This window comes from Peromyscus californicus, unplaced genomic scaffold (assembly GCF_007827085.1).
Source record: "Peromyscus californicus insignis strain IS unplaced genomic scaffold, ASM782708v3 Scaffold_12__1_contigs__length_115047231, whole genome shotgun sequence".
Classification (NCBI taxonomy): Eukaryota; Metazoa; Chordata; class Mammalia; order Rodentia; family Cricetidae; genus Peromyscus; species Peromyscus californicus.
In genome coordinates this window covers 54,973,011-54,993,882 of record NW_026294413.1, presented here as the reverse complement: position 1 = coordinate 54,993,882, position 20,872 = coordinate 54,973,011, and the positions used below count along the sequence as shown (strand labels likewise).

The 20,872-nt window shown below is 42.0% G+C and overlaps 1 protein-coding gene across 1 annotated transcript in view; it reads right to left on the bottom strand.

Moving 5' to 3' along the window:
• Positions 1-13,717, bottom strand: part of Adam28 (ADAM metallopeptidase domain 28) — a 105,575-nt gene extending 91,858 nt beyond the window's left edge. Inside the window, 1 exon segment of the mRNA XM_052734247.1 lies at positions 13,555-13,717. Coding sequence (XP_052590207.1) covers positions 13,555-13,717 — 163 coding nt within the window.
• Between the last annotated feature and the right edge of the window lie 7,155 nt (positions 13,718-20,872).

Genomic DNA, 20,872 nt, shown 5'->3' with positions numbered 1-20,872 from the left:
AAAGATTAATTTTTGAAAAGAGATTATAATTGCCAAGACACCTTCCCCTACCACACCCTTCAACTATCCTTGTTTTCTGACATAAACTCTTCAGTCCTTTGCTTAGAATGTTTTCTTGGATATCCAGTGTTATAAATTGGATAGTCAAGATTACAACTAAACTAATACATAAGTTACCCCTGGAAATGATTGCAACCAAGAACTTTCCCACCAAGGAAGTTGATAAAGTTTAATATTTATTGCATGACATTTTCAATACTGTTGATGCTTTAAAATAAAAATAAAAATATTCACACAATTAAAGGCTGAGTGCTATGCATGGGCTGATAAGGTCCTCTGTGACCTTGGTCCCATGGAAGACCAAGTTTTAGAGGTGGAGCACCTGTGGATTTGAGGAAGCAAAAGCTAGAAATTCTTGGGCATTTTAAGGTAAACTACTTACTTCTGATAGTGGATAATCTGAACAGGTGGTAACTACTGAAAAGCCTCAAATTCAGCTCAAGGTGGAGAGTTTTTGATAGCTACTGAAATATTTTTATAATCTGTACCCCCAAATGTGAGGGAACAAGTTTTCCAGGTTAGAGGTGTGGTTCCACAAGTATATTTTCCTTACTAATTTTGTCCTTTGAAATGATTTTCTCTAAGATAAGATCCAGTTATTAAATAGTTTTCTAAGCTATATTTCACAGGATATTTCCCCCTTCACATTTTGTTGCTGTTGTTGCTTTTCCATAAGGAATACCTGCCAATTCTTATGTACAAGTGTTATCATCAAATCAGTTCTAAATAGTCACCAAATTTCTTTTTGGTTGACATTGTTTAGTTTTACATTCGTTTGTTTGTTTTTTGTTGGTGACAGGATCTCACTTTGTAACCCAGGCTAGCCCTGTATGTACTATGTAGCTTAGGCTATCCTTGAGCTACTGGCAATCCTCCGGTGTCAGCCTCCTGAGTACTGAGATTGCAGGCATGCAATTAGGCTCCAGTAATTTCTTGATTAAATTCTTGCTAGATACTTAATCTGTGTTGAATTTCTCCTTTTAAATATTTCTATATCATTTTCTCTTGGAAAAAATGTTTATTTGAATATATTTTAATTCCAAGGGTACTAAAATATTTTTCAAATGTGGACACTGAGATCTTGTTTTCAGATAACTTTCTAGCGTCTTTGGGATTCCCCTATTTGTGTTTCCTTTGACCTAACTATAGTGATATATGTGAACTGATGACCTCTGCCACTGTTTTTTTTCCCCCTTGGTTGGGAGCACAGTATTTTTCCAAGGTAAGTCAGGGGACTAAACTGATGTAAGCAAATATCAGGAGCTGACTTGAATCGACACCTTCATGTCCTCAGCACTTCCTAGTGCTGAGCTGGGAGGAAACAGGGTGGGCAGAACTGTGTTTCCTGTCCTCAGTCCACTCCCATCCAGAGCCAGAGGCCTGTGAGCCAGGGCACGGAATGAAACATGTAACCATGGCAACTAAAGCTGAGCAAGCCATTGAAATTGACTGTGTTACCTGGGAACGAGATTTTTTTGTGCTCCCTCACTAAAGAAAATAGATCTATGGTTCTGTCACAGGGATTAATTCTCCTTCCATGTTGCCTCTTAGGTGTCTGAGTGAGCTTTGTCTCTGAAGGTGACACATGAACAGAAACACAGGAAGAACTCTTTCTGAAGTTGCTTTTCCATCGTATACTTGAAAGTTTGGATTTTGCTTCTTGGGTGCCTGTTAGCTGGTAACTGATGCTGTCTGTGTAGAGTGGTGCTGGCCTGGAACACACAGTGCCGTACGCATGTGTAACTGGCAGGGAGAAGGTATTCATAGAATAAACTCACTCGCATTTGAATATAATATAACAACTCTTCCCACTGGATAGCCAAGAGTAAAACAGAACTATCTTCCAAAAAGTATATACTCATAGTAAAGCTTGAAACTTAAATGACAACAAATATAACCTTCCATCTTTCTCCTGTTAAAAATAATATGAGTGGATTTATTTTCCTTGATATCATCATTTAGGGGAAGAAATGATTGGGTTTGGGCACCTGATAGTCTGTGTCTGAACATTCTCCCTCTGACTCTTCATGAGAGTCCATAGTCCCAAAGTTGCTGTTTCTCCTCTCTATACACAGCCCCACAAAAAAAAGTCTGGCCCAGTCCTGCTCTGGGCTTGTTAAATGGCTTTATCAGACTCCAGTACTCGCTGTCCATTCAAAGTCTTTAAGGCTCAGGTCAAACCCGCCATTCTCCACCCTCTAAACAGCTGTAAAACTCCAAGTAGCTGAATCTCAGCACTCAGGTGCACATTGGTGTCGTCTGGTTTTTGGTGTATACTGGATGCTGCATGGCCTTGTTTCGACTAGCTACTTCAAGAGTCTGCTCTATCAGCACAAGTGTGCACAGTCAGAAAGTATCAAAAGAAGGAGCAAAGAGGGGACTCGGGTTCCTTTTTTTTTTCTTTTTCTTTTCTTTTTTTTTTTTTTTTTTTTTTGCTTCATTACCTGCATCACTGATGATTGTAGTGAAATCAATTTACTAAAGAATAATAGAAAAGTGTTATAGAAGATCTCAGTACCCGCAGGCACATTTATGGGAAGCATTTTAATTGGGTCTTTGGTGAAAAACAAAGCTAACTAGGCCAGTGGACTTTAGGCTGTTTTCCGTGAAGCTCTAGCGTTCTCCGAAGAGGTACCAGGACCTTTGGGACAAAGCGGTGCAGACGGACAGGGCCAGGCTCGGCCTCTGGAGCCCTGAGTCACAATGGCTGCACTGTCCTTTGAAAAAAAAAAAAAAAAAAAAGCCTTGCCTGTTGAAAGCAGTGAATAGCTTTGAAACCCCATTCATCTCAGAGCTTTCCTTTTAAGAGTTTAATGATCTCTGGGGTCGGTGGGGACCAGTAGCTTGTCTTGTTAGGTCTCACGCAGCTGGATTGTGGTGCATCAGAGATAAGATGGAACTCCAGGAAACATGCAGAAAACATTATTTCTCTAACAAGTACCTCATGTCCCCTAAAACTGTCTGCAACACAGATTCTCATTTAAGGACCAAAACATTTGCCTTAACAACCTGAGTGGTTGGATGACTAAGAAAAACGCCCGTACCTTCACCGCTCAGAAGAAGGCTAGCACTCTATTTAAATAATTGCGAGCGTTGTGCGGCATTTTCACAGAGAAAAATAATTTTGTTTTAAAATATTAACCTAGGGGATTGAAGAGATAGATCAGCGGTAAAAGTGCATGTAGCTTTTGCGGGGACTCAAGTTTGGGAACTGAAGTCACGGGGTTCATGACTGTCCTCACCTATAGCTCCAGGGCCTGGCTCCTTTTGACTTCATCCGGCACTTACACTCATGTGCACATTCCCAGACACATACACGGAAGTAAAGTTAAAAACTAAACCTTAAAAAATAAAAGCATTAATCTAGGGCTAAGGATTTAACTCAGTTGTTAGTTGCCTATCACATGTGAAGCTCTAAATTGAGTCTCTAGCGTCACTTAAACCTGGTGCTTTGGCACACTCCTATATGCGTCCAGTGTCCCAGGAGGTCGGAGGAGGAGAAGGTAGGAAATGGACATCTAAAAAACAATCTAGACAGTTTTTAATGTGTTTTTCCTCCTCAAAATTAGCATGTTTTAGAAGAATTTGTCAGACTCCAGCGACATAACGGAAACCACCAGGGGGCAGCAGAGGGACTGCTCTCACTCTTGTGTCCACAAGGACCAGGCTGTGGTGCCAGTCACTGTAGAGGAAGTGGGTGGGAAGCCCAAGGTCTGGGAAAATGACCATAATAACAGTATCTAATGTTTACATAGCACCTTTCTTCAATTAGCTCAGCGTGTTTGGATATGATTATTCAGCTGGGAGCTTCCAGTTGTGGGAAATGAGGCACAAGGCAAACACGTGGCCTAGGTGGGACAGTGGAAGACTAATTCTTACTCATTCCGAATGCCCATTCATTATTCTTACTCGGAAACGCTGATGTATGATCCTTCCTGGTCATTTCCTTAGAGGCAATAAGGTTAGAAGTCAAGAGCCCCAAACTGAAATAGGTTAAATTGAAAGATTTCTAAATTCTACTCATTGAGGGAGGGATCACATATATCAGAGTCAAGGAAAGACTAAAATAGAACTGTATAAATTGTGTGTCTGGCTATAAGCTGTCAAGCTGAACATATCACTTTCCAACGTACATCATAAAAAAATGTAAATAATCCTTATTTTTAAACAAATTTTTATTTTTAAGCAAATCTTTTTTAAAATTTAATGTAAAGTACTCCTTGTTCATCCACACTCTGCCAAAACGGACCCCCAAAAATAATTAACAACACACAAAGAAAATGAACTCGTATTTTAAAAGCTAAATAAATTTTTACTGCACAGAGAAAATGCTACGTGGCAACATAGTTTAGTAGAGAAACATTGGTAGAGGTAACCCAGATTTGATTAATACACAAATAGGTCTGTGCTTGGTCACCGTGGGCATATTGCCTAGTGAATGCTTCCAGTGAGAACATCTGCGAGGAATGGTGGGTGATGCATGACTAAGATGTCTCCTTTCCTCCCGAGTCACTTAGGGCAACATCTACTGTATGACACTTGTCTCTATAGTAGGAAAAGCCTGCTGAAAGCAGCTTAGGAGGGAAGGCTTGATTTGAGCTCACAGGTATGGGACAGCGGGAGAGACAGGTGGTCACCCTGTGTCCACAGTCATGAAGCAGAGAAAAGAACGTTGGTGCTCAGCTCACTTTCTCTTTTTCTGCGGTCTGGGTCCCCAGCTCATGGACAGGCAACACCCACATTTAGGGCAGGTTTCTCCACATCAATTAACCTGGAATTAATCTGGAAACTCCCTCACAGTTATACTCAGAGTCTTATCTCCCTAGATCCTAGATTCTGTAAAGTTGACAATATTAGCCATCACACCTGCTAATAGAAAGTCTACAGTCTTCCCCCCCCACACCCTTTCTTAAAGCCCTACCTGTGTTTTGTCTACCTCACAACTGGGATGTCAGATGTTGACTATCCCTTTATAGATGTAGCCCCAATAGATTTACTCTCTGATTACACCAATACTTTCTTTTCTTTAAGTTTCAGAAGGTTCCTTAATATGGTTCCTAAACAGTTCATAGGTTCCTCATATAGGTCTGCTCTAAAAGGGGTTGTCCAAAAATGATAGACAATCCATTTTCGAGGTGAACTGAGCTTTGCTTCATGAAATTACACAATTCGAAGACTCCGTGTCCTCAAGTAGGAAGCATATGTCGCTCTTTATGAGTAATCTTTTTTCCTCCTCCATGTTTACTGAATTTCAGGAATTCCAAAGATTTCTTGGGTTTTATTTTATTTATCTGGGTGCTTACCTCAGAGGTCTGGTCTGATTTAGGTGAAGTCTGACTCCAACTTAAACAGCCTGCAGTAATTGCTCCCACTCTCCCTCTCTCTCCTCTGTCCCTCATCTCTCCCTCCCTCCTTCCTTTTGTGTCCCCCCTCCTTTCTGTACACAGACCTATATGAAGGATTTGACTCGGAAGAACAGGATTGTTATGTTAGACCCTGACAGCTAAAGAAACAAGTGCCACCATGTCAGCATCTCTTTGTCACCCAAACATGACTTCAAATCACCTACCCCACCAATGCTAATGCTGGAAAACCAAGTGACAGCAAGGCAAAGTTGTCCTGACACAGCCAGTAACAGATCCAGATCTCTCATCAAAGTCTCTCACTTCTTAAAGACTATGGAATTATGGGTATGTGTGTCTGTGTGGGCATATGTGCATGGGAGTGCAGTTGCCCACGGAGACCGGAACAGAACATTAGAGCCCCTGAAACTGGAGTTACCAGGTTGTTGGAAGCACTCTGGCCCTGGACTTTGTTTCTAGGAAACAAACCAGAATCTTCTGTAAAATCAGTGATAGCTCCAACCTAACCACTGAGCCACCTTTCCAGCCTGCGAGTCTCTTTAAATAATGCTTATTCGTCTTATTTATATTCTATGTTGACTTCATTTCTAAAATAATTCTTTAAAGTATTTTAAATAGATAAGGTCTCACTATTTAGCTTCGGCTGGCCTGGAACTTGCTATGTAGACCAGAATGACATCAGACTCAGTCCTCTATACTGCCTCCAATGTTCTGGGCTTAAAGGCATGTACCATCACACATGGCTTCCAAATGGATTTTTCTTAATTTTTAACTGATACATTACAATATATACATTAGCTATGTCTATAGAGTACCATAAAATGGTTTGATAAGTGTGAAGACTGACTGTGTAATGTTTTAATCCAGTTCAACACATCTACCGTCTGAAAGAAAATTATTATCATAGAAATGAATTGAGAGTTTTTAACACACAATAACTCAGAACAAATTGTTACATTTTTAATCAATTTAGAAAAAAATAAGAAAAGCTAAACTTTGACATCTGTCATTTCAGATTTGAATTTTTTTTTTCCTCAGCTGGGAAATATTTCACATGTTATTTAAATCAAAATAAAAATGTCCAGCTCCTTGGTTCTCCCTCTTTGTAATGGTTCTCCCCCAGAGTTCTGATGTACAAACATCTGTAGAACAAATGTCACCAGAAAGTGACCACACAAAAGATTTCATTCAAGCTTTGAGAGCTATCACCATCATCATCTTTTTTTTTTTTTTTTTTTTTTTTTGGTTTTTCGAGACAGGGTTTCTCTGTGTAGCTTTGCGCCTTTCCTGGGACTCACTTGGTAGCCCAGGCTGGCCTCGAACTCACAGAGATCCACCTGGCTCTGCCTCCCGAGTGCTGGGATTAAAGGCGTGCGCCACCACCGCCCGGCGTCATCATCATCTTAAGTAGAGTTTTATAAGAATAATTTTGAATTGATCAGATTTCAAAGTTTTGGCTTATTGAACGCATTGGAATTTTAGATTTTGGGGGAGGACACGGTCTTACTCCGTAGCTCAGGCTGACGGCAGACTCCCAGCGATGTCCCTGCTTCAGCTTCCTGGGTATTACAAAGCTGTCTGTCATGTAACACATAAGGTAGAACATGCAGCTCATTTTGCTAAAACTGTCTGACCTTCATCTTTCCAGCTAATCTGGGACTTCCCTGGAGGTAGGAATGTTCTTATTCACAAGTTCCATTGAACAAGTCCGTCACGTGATGCACAGTCCACAAATGATGACTGGGAGGGTATGTCGCTAGCCGAGTATCATCATAGGGTCATGCGAGGGCAGAGAGAAAAGACGAAATGAAATATGAACCAGGATGGGCACTTAAAAATCTACTGCACTTAAGTCATGGCAAAAAAGAGCGAGCTTGGGGGAAAATACAATAAAACAATCAGTGAGCTAGAAAGAGAAGCCATTGGCATTTTGTGTTGTGGAAAAGAAAGAAAATCTTTAGAGGTTTGGTTTGGCGTGATTGCAAAGGTTAAAAAGGATAGGGAATGTGGTAGCTATTAAGACAGTCCGCAAATACTCAAGCTAACTCCTCCTGCTCTGTGGCACACTACAGATCGCATCTCCCTGACTTGGTTAGCATAATGAAATGCAATTGGAAGTCATGTGTGTCGTTTCCTGCCGAAAACTTCGAGGGCCGGTGAAAATGTCTCCTTTTCAAAAGCCCTGTGCCATGCTGACTAAAGGTTGAGCGTGTGGTTTAGAACTAAAGACTAATTGTGACACACTGTGGGACCCAGTCTCTGCTGCCACCCACACGAGGGCAGGCCCAGCGAATAAAATATATACTGCAGCTGCGCCACTCATCGGCTGCCTTGTCGATGACTGAAGCGTAAACGTGCTTATTCTGACACAGGAACTAAGTGAATAACTTTGGTGTTAGACTGGAATTGGACTCCAAAATCATTAATTAGAAATTAAAAAAAAAAAAAGACCACCAGCGAATAACATTTAAAAATATTTAATGTAAGATGGAAAGAATCGTGTCTTACCTGTTGCCGTCAAACTCCTTTGGGGGGGGTGGGATTATCCCAGTGAATAAAATTGAGTGAAAATGTGTGCTGACACTCAAAACTAAGGAGTCGTTCCATTCACAAGCGAGCCCTGCGTGGCACTGAAGGAGACTGGAAATAAGCTCACAGCTGAGTTAGAAAGGATAGAAGCATCTAGTCTCGTTGCTGTTCACCTTCACCTCATAACAGAAAAAGTGATAAAACAACACTCGCTGCCTAGCAACCACAACAACATCTTCCATTCAGGCAATAAAGCAGCAGAAGGGAAGATGTCTGTGAGGGCAACTGTTAGAGGCCGACTTTAGTCTCACTTAGGGGACGAAGAAACTCATATTTTCAATTTACTCCTGGAGCTGCTCGGTAAAGCTGGAGCGATACCCCAGTAGGCCGCTGGTGAGGTTAGTCAGTTAGAGAAGAATATGGCCAGCAAGGTCACCTTCAGGGCAGCATAATAGCTATGTAAAAAATAAATAAATGAAAAGATGTGTTAGCACAGGAGAAAACCTGCCTACAGAGAATGCTCCCCCTCTGCATCCACCAAAAGTTTAGGATGCATGGCCTGGCAAAGCTAAACTGTAATAATTTAATTTTCTCCACTTGCTGTAGAGCTGTGGTAACTTAAATTGGGACCTAAGTGATGTCTAGAAGCCTGCACCGAAGGGTCTAGTAGGAAAATGTGATCTCGGTGAAAAGTTACTCAGTGGAAACACTCAGTATCTGTGGAAAGCGGAAGACATTCTTAGAAACCCTATAAACCTTGAAATAGCTCTTATGGGTCATCGCATCTATGAACTCAGGAAAGGAGAAATTTACAATGGAAGGTAAATCATAGGGATAATTAGTAAACAAAATAAAAGTCCTCCTCACCCCTTGTCCACCAGGAAGGAGAGGGAGAGAGAGAGATTGTACACAACCTATCTTACAATCTTTCTTCCTCTAGACTCCATCTCCTAAAGGTTCGCCCACCTCGGCTGGGACTAAGCCTACTGAGCACATGGGCCTTTGGAGGACACTCGAGCTCCGAACTGTAGCACAAAATGACCCCTCCTTATTATGGCAACCAGATCATTTCTAAATCTTAACTGAAGGCTTCAGTTTGTTGCCACGACAGACATGGTCAAGCCAATCGCATCGTTCCTATGAGAACCTGGGAGCACTTACCTTTCTGTTCCTCAAGGGCTGCTACCCCCCACCCCTGCTTGTTCACTATGCTCCACATATTAACCATGGCACTCACACATTCCCACACCAAATAAATGTCTTTATGAGCAATAATTGCTAAAGGAAAGGAAAGAATGTCCCGTGATTGGCTCAGTCCAGCCACGGCGTTAAGTCTGAGACTGAACATTGTGTTGCATGAATAAAAGTGGTCTTTGTGAGCAGAGAACCAAAGAGGACTTGTTCAAGGCAAATAACTCAGGGACTGGTCAAGAGAGTATGGGTAAGTCTTGGAACAACACCCGTAGGTAAGGCATGGGGATCCCTAAGATGTGAGTGGAAAGATCACCGGACAAATGTCAATGCCACAGGCAAAATGTGCGTAAAAGAATGATGGCCTGCATGTGAGACTGTCTTTGACAACTGAAAACAGAAATCACATAGAAATCACAATTAAATTGCGTATAGGGTGGAGAGAGAGAGAGAGAGAGAGAGAGAGAGAGAGAGAGAGAGAGAGAGAGAGAGAGAGAGAGAGAGCGCATTCAAGGACAAGATGTGGAGGGGCTGATGTTGGGATCCAGAGATAAATAATAGCGCAGATGATGACAGAGATGGTGTGTGTTTAAATCACCCTGAATGGCCCGATCTCAGTCAACCTCAGGGACGGAGCAGTCCAAGCCTGGCCATTACTTCCATAGCAGAAGGGAACAGTAACAGTAGCAGCTGGCTACCAGTCACAAAAATAATTAAAATTCCTTTTCCTATGGGCGCTGAACTGATGAATTAGCGTTTAAGAGTGCTTACTGCTCTCGAAGTAAAAGCCCAAGTTAGATTCTCAGCCCTTACCCTGGGAGGCTAACACGCACCTGTGCCTCCATCTCCAAAAGATCTCACAGTCTTCTCAGGCCTCTGCTGGCACCTACAATCAGTACACATAGCCGCCACTCCCCCCTACACACATAATTTAAAATAAATTATGTCTTTGAAAACACACAACTGTGTTCTGGGAATCTGGATGTCAAATGAAAAAGGAATGAAACATGCCAGTGACAAAGAGAAAATTTATTTTAGCAGAGAGCAGGGTCCAAGTCACTGGCCTATGACACTGTTTTACCTTGAAGTTGGGTGTGGTGTAGAGTCTAAAAACTGGAATGTACAGGTGAAAGGGGTTGTGAACATGAGGAGGCTGACTCTTTCTGTAGGGAAATGGCAGGAATAATTCTTTCCTCTCTCTACTCACTCCCATCCCCTTCTCTTCCATCTTCTCCTACTTCCTGCTCTTTCTCTCTCTCTCTCTCTCTCTCTCTCTCTCTCTCTCTCTCTCTCTCTCTCTCTCTCTCTCTCTCTCTCTCCCCCCTTTCCATCTCCCTTTCTCTCCCTCCATCCTTCCTCTTCTCCTATACCTTCATTTTCAGCATAAGATTTAGAGATCTAAATTACAATTCAATCAAGTCAGAATCTCAGGTAAAGGTCACCTCAATCTCTCCCTAGTCTCTGTCCTTTGCTCATCAGGAGCCCTATGCTTCCTCAACCTCAGTTTTTCTCCATGTTTCCTGGATTATCTGGTAAAATGCCCTCTGCACTAGGTCAGGATGATTGGGATTTCCAAAGGTTGCTCATATTAAACCAGCCCAGCCAATCCCAGCTGAAGTTTGTTAGGTTTTGGTAGAGGACTCGGTGGAAAGTAGACGCAAAGGAGTTTGGGGGTTGAAGGTCAGCTTCCCCAGGAGATGCATTTGAATACCTGAAGCTTTTGTGAGGACTGTCCACTGGGACTTCACTATTAGCTGTTCAGAACAGCTATGCAAGTGGGAATAACCATCCTCAGGACCAGCAGAGGCCACTGAAGGTTCTATCCCAAGATGGGGATGTTGCCACTGGCTGGCAGGTTGTTCATGCCAGTGTCAATGGCTTCCTGCCCATGTGTATATGATCAGCACTAACGAGACTCAGGGAGTTATTACTACTAGTAATAAAATGAGGATATGGGGTTGGGAGGGAGCTGGGCTGGGTGTTGTGGGAGCAGTTGGAGAAAGGAGATTGGGAGGTAGATATGGTAAAAATAATATTTTGTATACACATATGCAATTCCCAAAAATAAATGTAAAATATTGTTGTTAAAATGCAGCCACGCCTGGCTTCTTTGGGGGGGATTTTCCCTCAGGTCCTCATGCTTACAAAGCAGGCACCTTGGCCCACAGAACCATTTGCTCAGCAGAATCGACACTCTGTAGTTGATGGATTTGCTTTTTTATATCCAGTTTTAATCGCATCAAGGCTGTTGGAATCACGTAATTGAATATCAATTGACAGATCTTTTTATCTTCTCAGGAACATACTCTAATCCTGTCACCATGGTGATGCTTTTGTACTTTTTCTGTAATTCTGTCATCTTTTCTTTGTACAGGTTGAAGTTTTATTCTTAGTTACAAACAAATTTGCATCTTGCTAAGTTGACCTTTCTAAGATGTACGGACTTTTTCTGGGGATCTGGAAACATAGCTACTCACCCCTGAGACTGTACCAACAACAGAGACGAACTCTTCCACATAACTGCAGCTTGGAGAACCAGTGAGGTTAACTGGGGTTGCTTACAGGAACATGGACTGCACATGAGCAGCCATACCGCTGAAGGAAAGAGCTCTCCCTAGCAACCACTAGCTGCATATAAATCCCCCAGAAGGGGTCCTTTCTGCTCCATGTTAACGGGCCCAATCTTGTGCAGGTCTCCAGAAGGGTAATCAAAAGGATAATGGCCACATAACCATGAAGGACAATGCATGGTTTTTAGATGATGGTTTTATGGTCTTAAAATATCTCTCCTAATAGAGGTACAACTTTCCTAGCTTCCTACGATTTGTCCAGGGTGAATCTCTTTATTTGCTTTGTTTGGGGTGTGCTTTTCAAGAGGCATTCTCTCACGTCTTCCTATCAAATTTGCCAGGTGTTTAGCTAACATTATTTTGTGTGTTTGCATATGATGATGTTTCCAGGGGAGCTTTTTTTATTATTGTTTTCTATGTCAGTAAATCCAACATCTATGCCTTCTATTTTTGTTGCTAGCTAATTGTCCCACATTTATAGCATGAATATCCTAAACCAGGCTGATGTCGCTAATAAGCTCTACTCATTTCCCCAACCATCGAAGAGTCTTAGATTGCTTTTCTTGCAGTTATCTACACTTTACTTTATACCAAGTTATTGGCTAATGTATATTATCTATTAAAATTATAACTCTGTACAGCTAATGCTCATTTATATTTTCCTTATGTTTACCCACTCCCGTGGTCACCATAGTGCATATTCCCATCCTCCCAAAAGGGAGTCTCTTATTTTCATCTCAGAAATAAATCTCTCTCTCCCTCCCATATGCTAATGGTAAGTATTTTTTTTCAGGAAATTTGTTTTTCCTTTCTGGGTGTTTAAAAAACCTTTTTCCTTCTGATGTCCTGAAGCTCATTATAACACATGGACCTAAATATAGTTTTGTCTACCCTTCACTGGGCTCCGAAGACTTTCTGAATCTGACATGCTCATGCCTTCTTTCATTTCTGAGAAAATTCCATGCACTTAGTAGAGCATTTCTCCATTCTCTCCATCCTGTTCTTCCATCGCTCTAATCACCAGCATAGCTGAAAACACAGTCACAAGAAGCTCCGGATTTGAATTCGGTGCTTTAGCAAGTCCTGTGTATCAACCTACACACCACACACACACACACACACACACACACACACACACACACACACACACACACACCACACATACACACACACACACACTCACACACATACACACACACTCACACACACACAGGAGCACATGAGTACATTTAAGAATTACTGTCACTAGGGATTCCATATTCAATGCCAACATGGTATAATCTATAATTACATATCTGATCTTAAAATTAATGTCATTCAGTCATGAAGAAGCCTTTATGCATCCTTAGGGAAAAAAAGCAGTTTGCCTAGAACCACATCTGGATCCATGGTCCTATCACAGCTGGGATCTGTATTGATGTCCATGGCCCATGTTGCCACCAAAGACCACACAGATGCCCAAGGTCTGGGCTGCAACCTATGGTCCTGAGGGTGTCCAAGGAACATGGTGTCATCTGGGCCACCCCTGCTGCCAAGGGCCATGTCTGAGTTCATGGCCCTGCAGCAGCCAGGGTCTGAGTTGATGTCCATGGCTCCTGTTACCACCAAGGGCCGTGGGGATGACTGGGGTCTGGTCAGCCACCTGAGATCAGGTCGGTGTCTGAGGACCATGACATTGCTGGGGCCATACTGATCTGGGTGACCTGAGGCCATAGAGGCATCCAGGCCCAGCTGCTGCCTAGAGCCATATCTGGGTCCTGCAGTGACCAGGGTCTGGGGTGATATCCATGGATCCTGTTACTACTTAGGGCTCTGCAGACGCCCAGGGTCTGGTCAGCCACCTGAGACCATGCTGGTGCCTGAGGACCTTGCTGCCACTGGGGCCATGGTGACATCTGGACCCAAGCTACTTCTGAGGGCCATGTCTGGGTCCCTGGTCTTACTGCAGCTGTGGGCTGTGATGATGTCTGTGGCTATATTAGCACAGGGAATCATGGGAACCATGCCGTGAGCCAGTCCCACCCTTCACTGGCCCTAGGATAGCTGGTCCAGCAGCAGGAGAGCTGGTTTTGCCAGGCAGGGAAGAGCCTCACCCTCCAACCTCCCCCATTCCCCAACCCCACCACCCCTTCATCCCTCACCCTCCCACACTGGAGAAAGATATCCCCACCCCTCACCACAGGCATGCACCTCACCTGGGTAACACTCTAGAGCTGACCCTGTAGTTGGGACGCAGATGAAAGGGCTCTGAGGGTGTGAGAGCACAAAAGCTGACCCCATCCCCCCCCAGTACCACGTGGTGATATGAGTGAGAGACAGATGCCCTCCCCCTCCCCCATAACCACCTGCTGCAGGTGAGAGAGCTGACCCTGGAGTCACAGGAGTGGGCAAGCTAGCCCTGATGCTCACTGCAGTACACAGTGACCCTGAGGTCATGGGAGCAGGAGAGGTGACTCCACCACCACCTCCTGAATACCCTCTACAGCAGTTGGAAGAGAGGCCCTGCACCTTGTCTGGGCAAAACAGTAGAGCTGGCCCTGGTGGTGTGAGTGTGGGAGACCTGGATCTGAGAACCCGAGAGCAGGAGAACCGGCCCCGCCCTTGCTTTAGGCTGCTTTGGGTGAGCTAGCTGAGGCAGTGCTGGAGAGCTCACCCAGGTAGTAACAATGAGGGAAAGCTGGTGGACTGACCAAACCCAGCTGTTACCCAGGCCCAGAACCAAGGCTATGAGTTGGCCCACCCCAACATCCACCTCATCTGTTAACTGTTGGGGTAGGTGAAGGAAACAAATCTACAGATCCAAAACAGCAGGATCTCCACAACACAGGGCAACAACAGGATATCCAAGAGGAGTCCCAGTAAGAACCCTTTATCAGTGGCCCAGCAGAAGCCAGAAACCCCAAGCCAGACCAATAATTTGTGACAATGAACACTTGCAAGGAAAGAGGAATGGACTGAAGGGTAAACTGTGTGACTCTACCACCCACAGCACAGCTTCCACAAGATTATTCTCTTGTTCCTTTGTTGTTTGTTTGGTTGGTTTTTCTTTTAGATTTGGTTTTGTTTCAGGGGCGAGGTTGCAAGGGCAGAGGGCAGATGCGAGGGTATAAGGAGATAAGTGGGAATGGAATGCATGATGTGAAATCTACAAAGAATCAATAAAACTTTAAGAAAGAAAGAAAGAGAGGAGGAAGAAAAGAAAGAAAGGAGAGAAAGAAAAGAGAGAAAAGGAAAGAAAAAAACAATTAAGTTGAACTGTCATGAGTTTCTGTGGGTTGCATAGCAGCCATGATCAACACTATGTGGTACAGGCTAGTACACAGGGTTTGAGTGTGGAAGACAGAGGAGACAGAAAACGTACACGATTTTCCATGCCCCTTTCCTCCAAGAATGGATACAAAGGTTTCTTTCATTGCACAGCTCATTCCCAGTTAACACCTTAGGACTGTTCTCTCTTGTTCCGGACATGGCTTCTGCGTGCCTAGCAGTGCCTGGGCAGTACCATTTACACACAGTGGTGGAAGGACACCTACGAACAGTTTCGTGTATGGATGTTAATTTTATGTAGTGTCTTGACTGGGATAAAGAATACTCAGATAACTGGTCAAGCAGTATTCTGTGTGTATCTGTCAAAGTTTAGAAATTACACCAGTTCCCCTCTGCTCCGGCTCATGGCTGCCAAGACTCTCAGGCCTCTGGCCTTGAACAAATTATACCATTGTTTTTTCTTTTTTTTTTTTTTCCAACTAATAAACAGCATGTCATGGGACTCAGAGACTTCACAATCCCAGCCAAAGAGGTTAGTAAATCTTTTTTATGTATACTTCTGTTTAGGCTTCTACCACTTTCTATGGATTCTTGTCTATTGGGAACTCTGACTAATCAATATATTATTCTTCATTTATACCTATATGTGTAGATAGACCAGCCCTTTATATCACTTTACTGTTTAAAAAATCACTCTAAGGAGGGAGGGGGGATTATATAAACAAGGGGGAGGGGATCAAGATCATGATAGGTAAATCTACAGAGACAGCTGACCCGAACTCCTGGGAGCTCAGGGACTCTAGACAGACAACCTGGGAGCCTGCGTGGGACGGACCTTAAGTCCTCTGCATGTGGGTGACAGTTGTGTAGCTTGGTCTGTTTGTGGACCCTAGCAGTGGGACCAAAATCTGTCCCTGGAACATGAGCTGGCTGTTTGGAACCTATTCCCTATGGTGGGATGCCTCGTTCAGCCTTGATGCAGCAGGGAGGAGCTTGTCCTGCCTCAATTTGATATGCCATGCTTTGTTGACTCCCATGCCTTACCCTTTCTGAGGAGTGGATGTGGGGGGCAGGTAAGAAAGGAGATAGAGGAGCGAATGGGATAAGAGGAGAGAAAGGAAACTGTGCTTGGTATGTGAAGTAAATAAAAAATAATAATATCACCTAAGAAATAATGAATCTCATTAGTGAAAAAAATCATCAGACTTAGTTAAAATGTTTAAACATTATTTATCTACAATAACAGTAAATAATCACATATGACCTTATTTATATGTCTAAATATATTGTAAGCTTAATAATAGCTCAAGATGGGGAGTTTTCTATTTCCAAATTTTATAATCATTTCCAGACTTTATAATTTCTCAAGATGGAGAGTTGCCTAAGGACAAATTTTATGTCTTATTTTTATTAATAAACTTGTAAACCTTTGAAATAAATAAAAGAGAAATAATTTTGTGGACCTATTACAATTCATAGACTATGTATACATTTGTATATCATGCATCCAAAGTATTTAGCTCATAAACAAAAACTCAAGACAAAGTAATAATTTATTTTCATCATGCTTGATAATCTGCCAACATCTAGTCCTATGAAAGTCATTGCTTCACATATTTTTGTGTTGCTATAAAGATGCTTTCTGTGCAAAAATCAAGGCACATATTGTTTAATAATAAGCCTGTTAGCTTTCTTAAGAAATTTAATATACTTTTGGGGCCACACAAATGTATGTTAGATAAGGTAATTATTTGGTGTTCTTCCAAAGCAGTGTTTTTTAACTTCTTCAGCTGATAGAAGGGAAGATTATTTTCTGAAGTGGTAATAAGTACGTTTATGACCTCCTTCATGGCTCTAACAACACCCTTCTATTAATTCTAGAGTCTCTTTTTAATCTAGAAGTTCTATTTGACTTCAAGTCTGTTATTCATTTTGATCCTGATTTTTGACTAGGTGGGAGAATTCCCCCTGCCAAAAAATAAGATTGAAAACATAATGGAGTCATGTTATTTGGTGGCCCATGGTAGCATGTAGTATAAAGCACCCAAGTGTTACACCTCCTTAATCTGTACCACTGCATTGGTTTTCTTACCTTGCTTTAACCAAAATAACCCAAAGACTTAAGGAAAGGCTAACTTGTGGTTTCAGAGGGCTTCAGTCTGTCATGGGGAAGGGATAGCAGAGCAGCACAGCTCATGGTATAGAAGGTGTGATGATGTGACCAAATGTTCACATCATTGGAGACCAGGAACCAGAAAGTAAGATAAGAACTTGTGGCCTGCCATTAAAGCCCACCCCTGCTGACCTACTTCCATCTTCTGGGACCCATCCCCTCCAAAGTTCTCATAACTATCCAAAATGGAACTGTTCATAACTGTTCCAGTTCGGGAACAAGAATTGAACAAGTGTTCATGAGTCTGTGGGGCCATGTTATATTCAAATCATAACAGTCATCTTTTTGTTTTGATTCCTTAAAAAAAGTGTTCTTGTTGACTGGCTGTCTTGTGTGATATTGAAGACCTAATTTTATTATTGTCTCTCAACCAAGGCAATTTGCTCCCTGGTGCTTTGTCTCAGGCCATGCCCTCTTTGTTCTGGGGGATTTGTTGCTGGGATCTGATAGGCTTTAAACTGGTTTCTACCAGATGCTTCTGCATCCCTCCCTGCCATTTTGCCATAAATATGCTGGGATTATAAAGATGCTTTCACATCTGGCTTTATGTGGACACTGAAGGTCTGCTATCAAGTCCTTATGCATGCTGGGCAAGAGCTGAGCCATCTCCTGAGCCCCCATATACTTCTTCTCCATGATGGATTTGTATGTGCTGGTATTCATTGCATGAAATAATGAGTTTCTTTTTTGCATTTAAAAAAATCTATATTTTTATTTTGTATATGCGTTAGTATACAAAATAATGAGTTTCCCTATATTTTCATATATATGTATACACATATGTATATTATTGTACTTTACATATATTTGCTCCATTCATATTGCCTCTCTGTCCAGTGTGTGTATGTGTGTGTGTGTGTGTGTGTGTGTGTGTGTGTGTGTGTGTGTGTGTGTGTGTTTCACTCTGTGTTTTGCACATGAGAGACAATGTTTGATATTTATCTCTCTACCCCATTACTCTCTCTTATCCTCCTTTGTAACATACTCATTCCACTCTATGTTTGGGGCTTCAATCTAGTTTCTGCATTGAGAGAAAGCATGCAATAATTGTCTGAGTCTGCCTTATTCACTCATGTTGCCCGCCCCCGTTTCAACTATTTCCCTGCCCCTTTCATAATTTTCTTCTTTGCAGCTGAATCGAAATTTCAGTGTGGTATGTCGTACTTGCTTCAATCCGACCCTGTTGATGAGCATCTAGGCTACTTCCACACTTCGGCTTTGTGACCAGTGCTCCAATACACAGAGACACATGTTTGTTTATGGGTTACATACGTGGATCTCTGTGGTATGTTGACTCAGATTCCCTCAGGTATATACCCAGAAGAGGGATAGTTGGATAGTTGGACCATATGGTAGCTCTACTTTCATTTTATGAGGCACTACCAAACTGCTTCCTGTAGTCCCTCCCATTACCAGTGCCCAAGGCTTCTCTTCCCCCACATTCTTACCAGCATTTCTCATTTGTTTTTACCAATGATAGCCATCGGGACTGTAGTAAGATGAAATGCCAGTGTCATTTAACTTTGCATTTCCCTGAGGACTAGGGATGTTCAAATGGTTTTCATGTATTTATGTCTATTTGTATTCTTTTTTTTTTTTTTTAGAATTTTACTTACAATTCAGATTTGATGCTTTGGCTTTTGTTGTTAAATTATTTCTTCTTGTTTTCTAGATATGTGTTCCCCATCCCATGTAGACTTGGCCAAGATTTCTCCCATTCTGCAGGCTGATTTCATTCTTCTGTTTTCTTGCTTCCTTTGGGAATATCACACAAACCTGCTTGTCCATTCTAGCAACTGGGGTTCCTTTCAGAAAGCCCCTCTCTGTGCCTACATCTAGAAGTGCTTTCCCACAGGTTTAGAGGGTCAGGTCTTAAGCTTTTTGATACATTTTCAATTGAGTTTTATACAGGGGCTTAGCATCATACATGGTTAGCCAGTTTTCCCAGTACCACTTGTTAAAGAAGCTTGCTTTAGTTGTGTTGGTCAAATTTGCTAAAATCAGGTTGCTGTAGGTGCCTGTGCTTAGTAGTGTGATAGTTCCAACATTGCTCTTTTTAACTATAATTGATTTGGCTCTTTGGGAAGTCTTTCTGTGTTTCCATGCAAATTTTAGGATTACTTTTTCTATCGTGGTGAAGAATGTCATGTGAGCATTTGTGGGGATTCATTGAATTTGTATTGCTTCGGATAATCTAGCCATTTTCATGTTAATTTTGTCAGTGCGGGAGCATGGGAGGTCTTCCAGTCTTCTGGTGTCTCCTTCAATTCCTTTCTTCAATGTTTTGAAGTTTTCATTGTTCAGATCTCTCACTTCCCAGTTCGGTTTATGTGTAGGCATGTTTGTTGGATCTATTATGGATGAGATTTTTCTTTTCTGACTTTCTTCACAGCAATATAACTATTGGGCATAGAAAAGGTACTAAGTTTTATGCTAATTTTATATCATGGGATTGCTGACCTTGAGATTGCTGTCCCCTTACCCACCGAGTCCTCTCCTTAGCCCTCATGTTTTCACTGCTGTTAGAAACATCACCTCCATAACTAAATATGTGCCATACGTGTCTCTCACTGGGATCACCCTGTTTCTTATAGACTGTGTATGCTTCCAAAAATATTCTATGCACTTACATACTCATGTGCATAATTCCATTGATCTAGAGGCATGTGAAGCATACTCTAGCATATTTTTTTCTTATGAAAATATCACTTTGGGGGGTAATTCCCTCTCCCTCGCCAACAAAAAGCTTTCAATTTTTGTTGTAATGAGATACACCATTCCATCATATAGACATGTTGTCTGCTATTCACTATATTTTCTTTAAATGTTCTTGATCTTTTGATTTTATATATATAATCAAATATATATATGTATATACTTAATTGGATTCTTGTATGAAATCTCCTTACACATGGAAGTATACTGTAGCCCCTAGAAGTGAAATCATGATTCAAAAAATAAATACAATTCAATACCTAGATTGTTTTGTTTTGTTTTGTTTGCTACATATACTTTCCCAACTTAAATATGTATCACAAATACAACAAGTTTAGTATTTTCTTACTCTCAAAGAATGATCATAGTATTTGAATTTCTAGCAACAGGTTAAATTAATGATTCTTTGAAATTTTAACTTCCTTTTTATAAATGAAGTTGAGTTTTTTTTTTTTTTTGGTTTTTCGAGACAGGGTTTCTCTGTGTAGCCTTGCGCCTTTCCTGGAACTCACTTGGCAGTCCAGGCTGGCCTCGAACTCACAGAGATCCGCCTGGCTCTGCCTCCCGAGTGCTGGGATCAAAGGCGTGCGCCACCACCGCCCGGCTATGAAGTTGAGTTTTAATACCTAAGTGGGAAGTTAATTCTGTTTCTTTTTCTGCTGACTTTGGGTTTATAGACTTTGGTTATTTTTACAGTAGTCATTGGTCCTCTGCAGAATCAGAGAAGATATACCCCAGCCTATGAACCTGTGTGTACAAGGGAAGTTCTGGCATCTTACCCAGATCCACCCTGTCCGTGACTTTACATCCATTGATCTACATCACATTTACCGTTTCTTCAACAGCATTGCGCTGCTTGACAGTCACTGTACGTGTCACATTACTTTCCCTTTCCTGTGTCCTAACTCTAAGTTGCATGCCCCCCTTTCCTCTTCCAGCCAAACCTCCGTGACTATGAGTATACCATTCTCATAGTCTTGTCATAACTAATTGCACTCAACCTG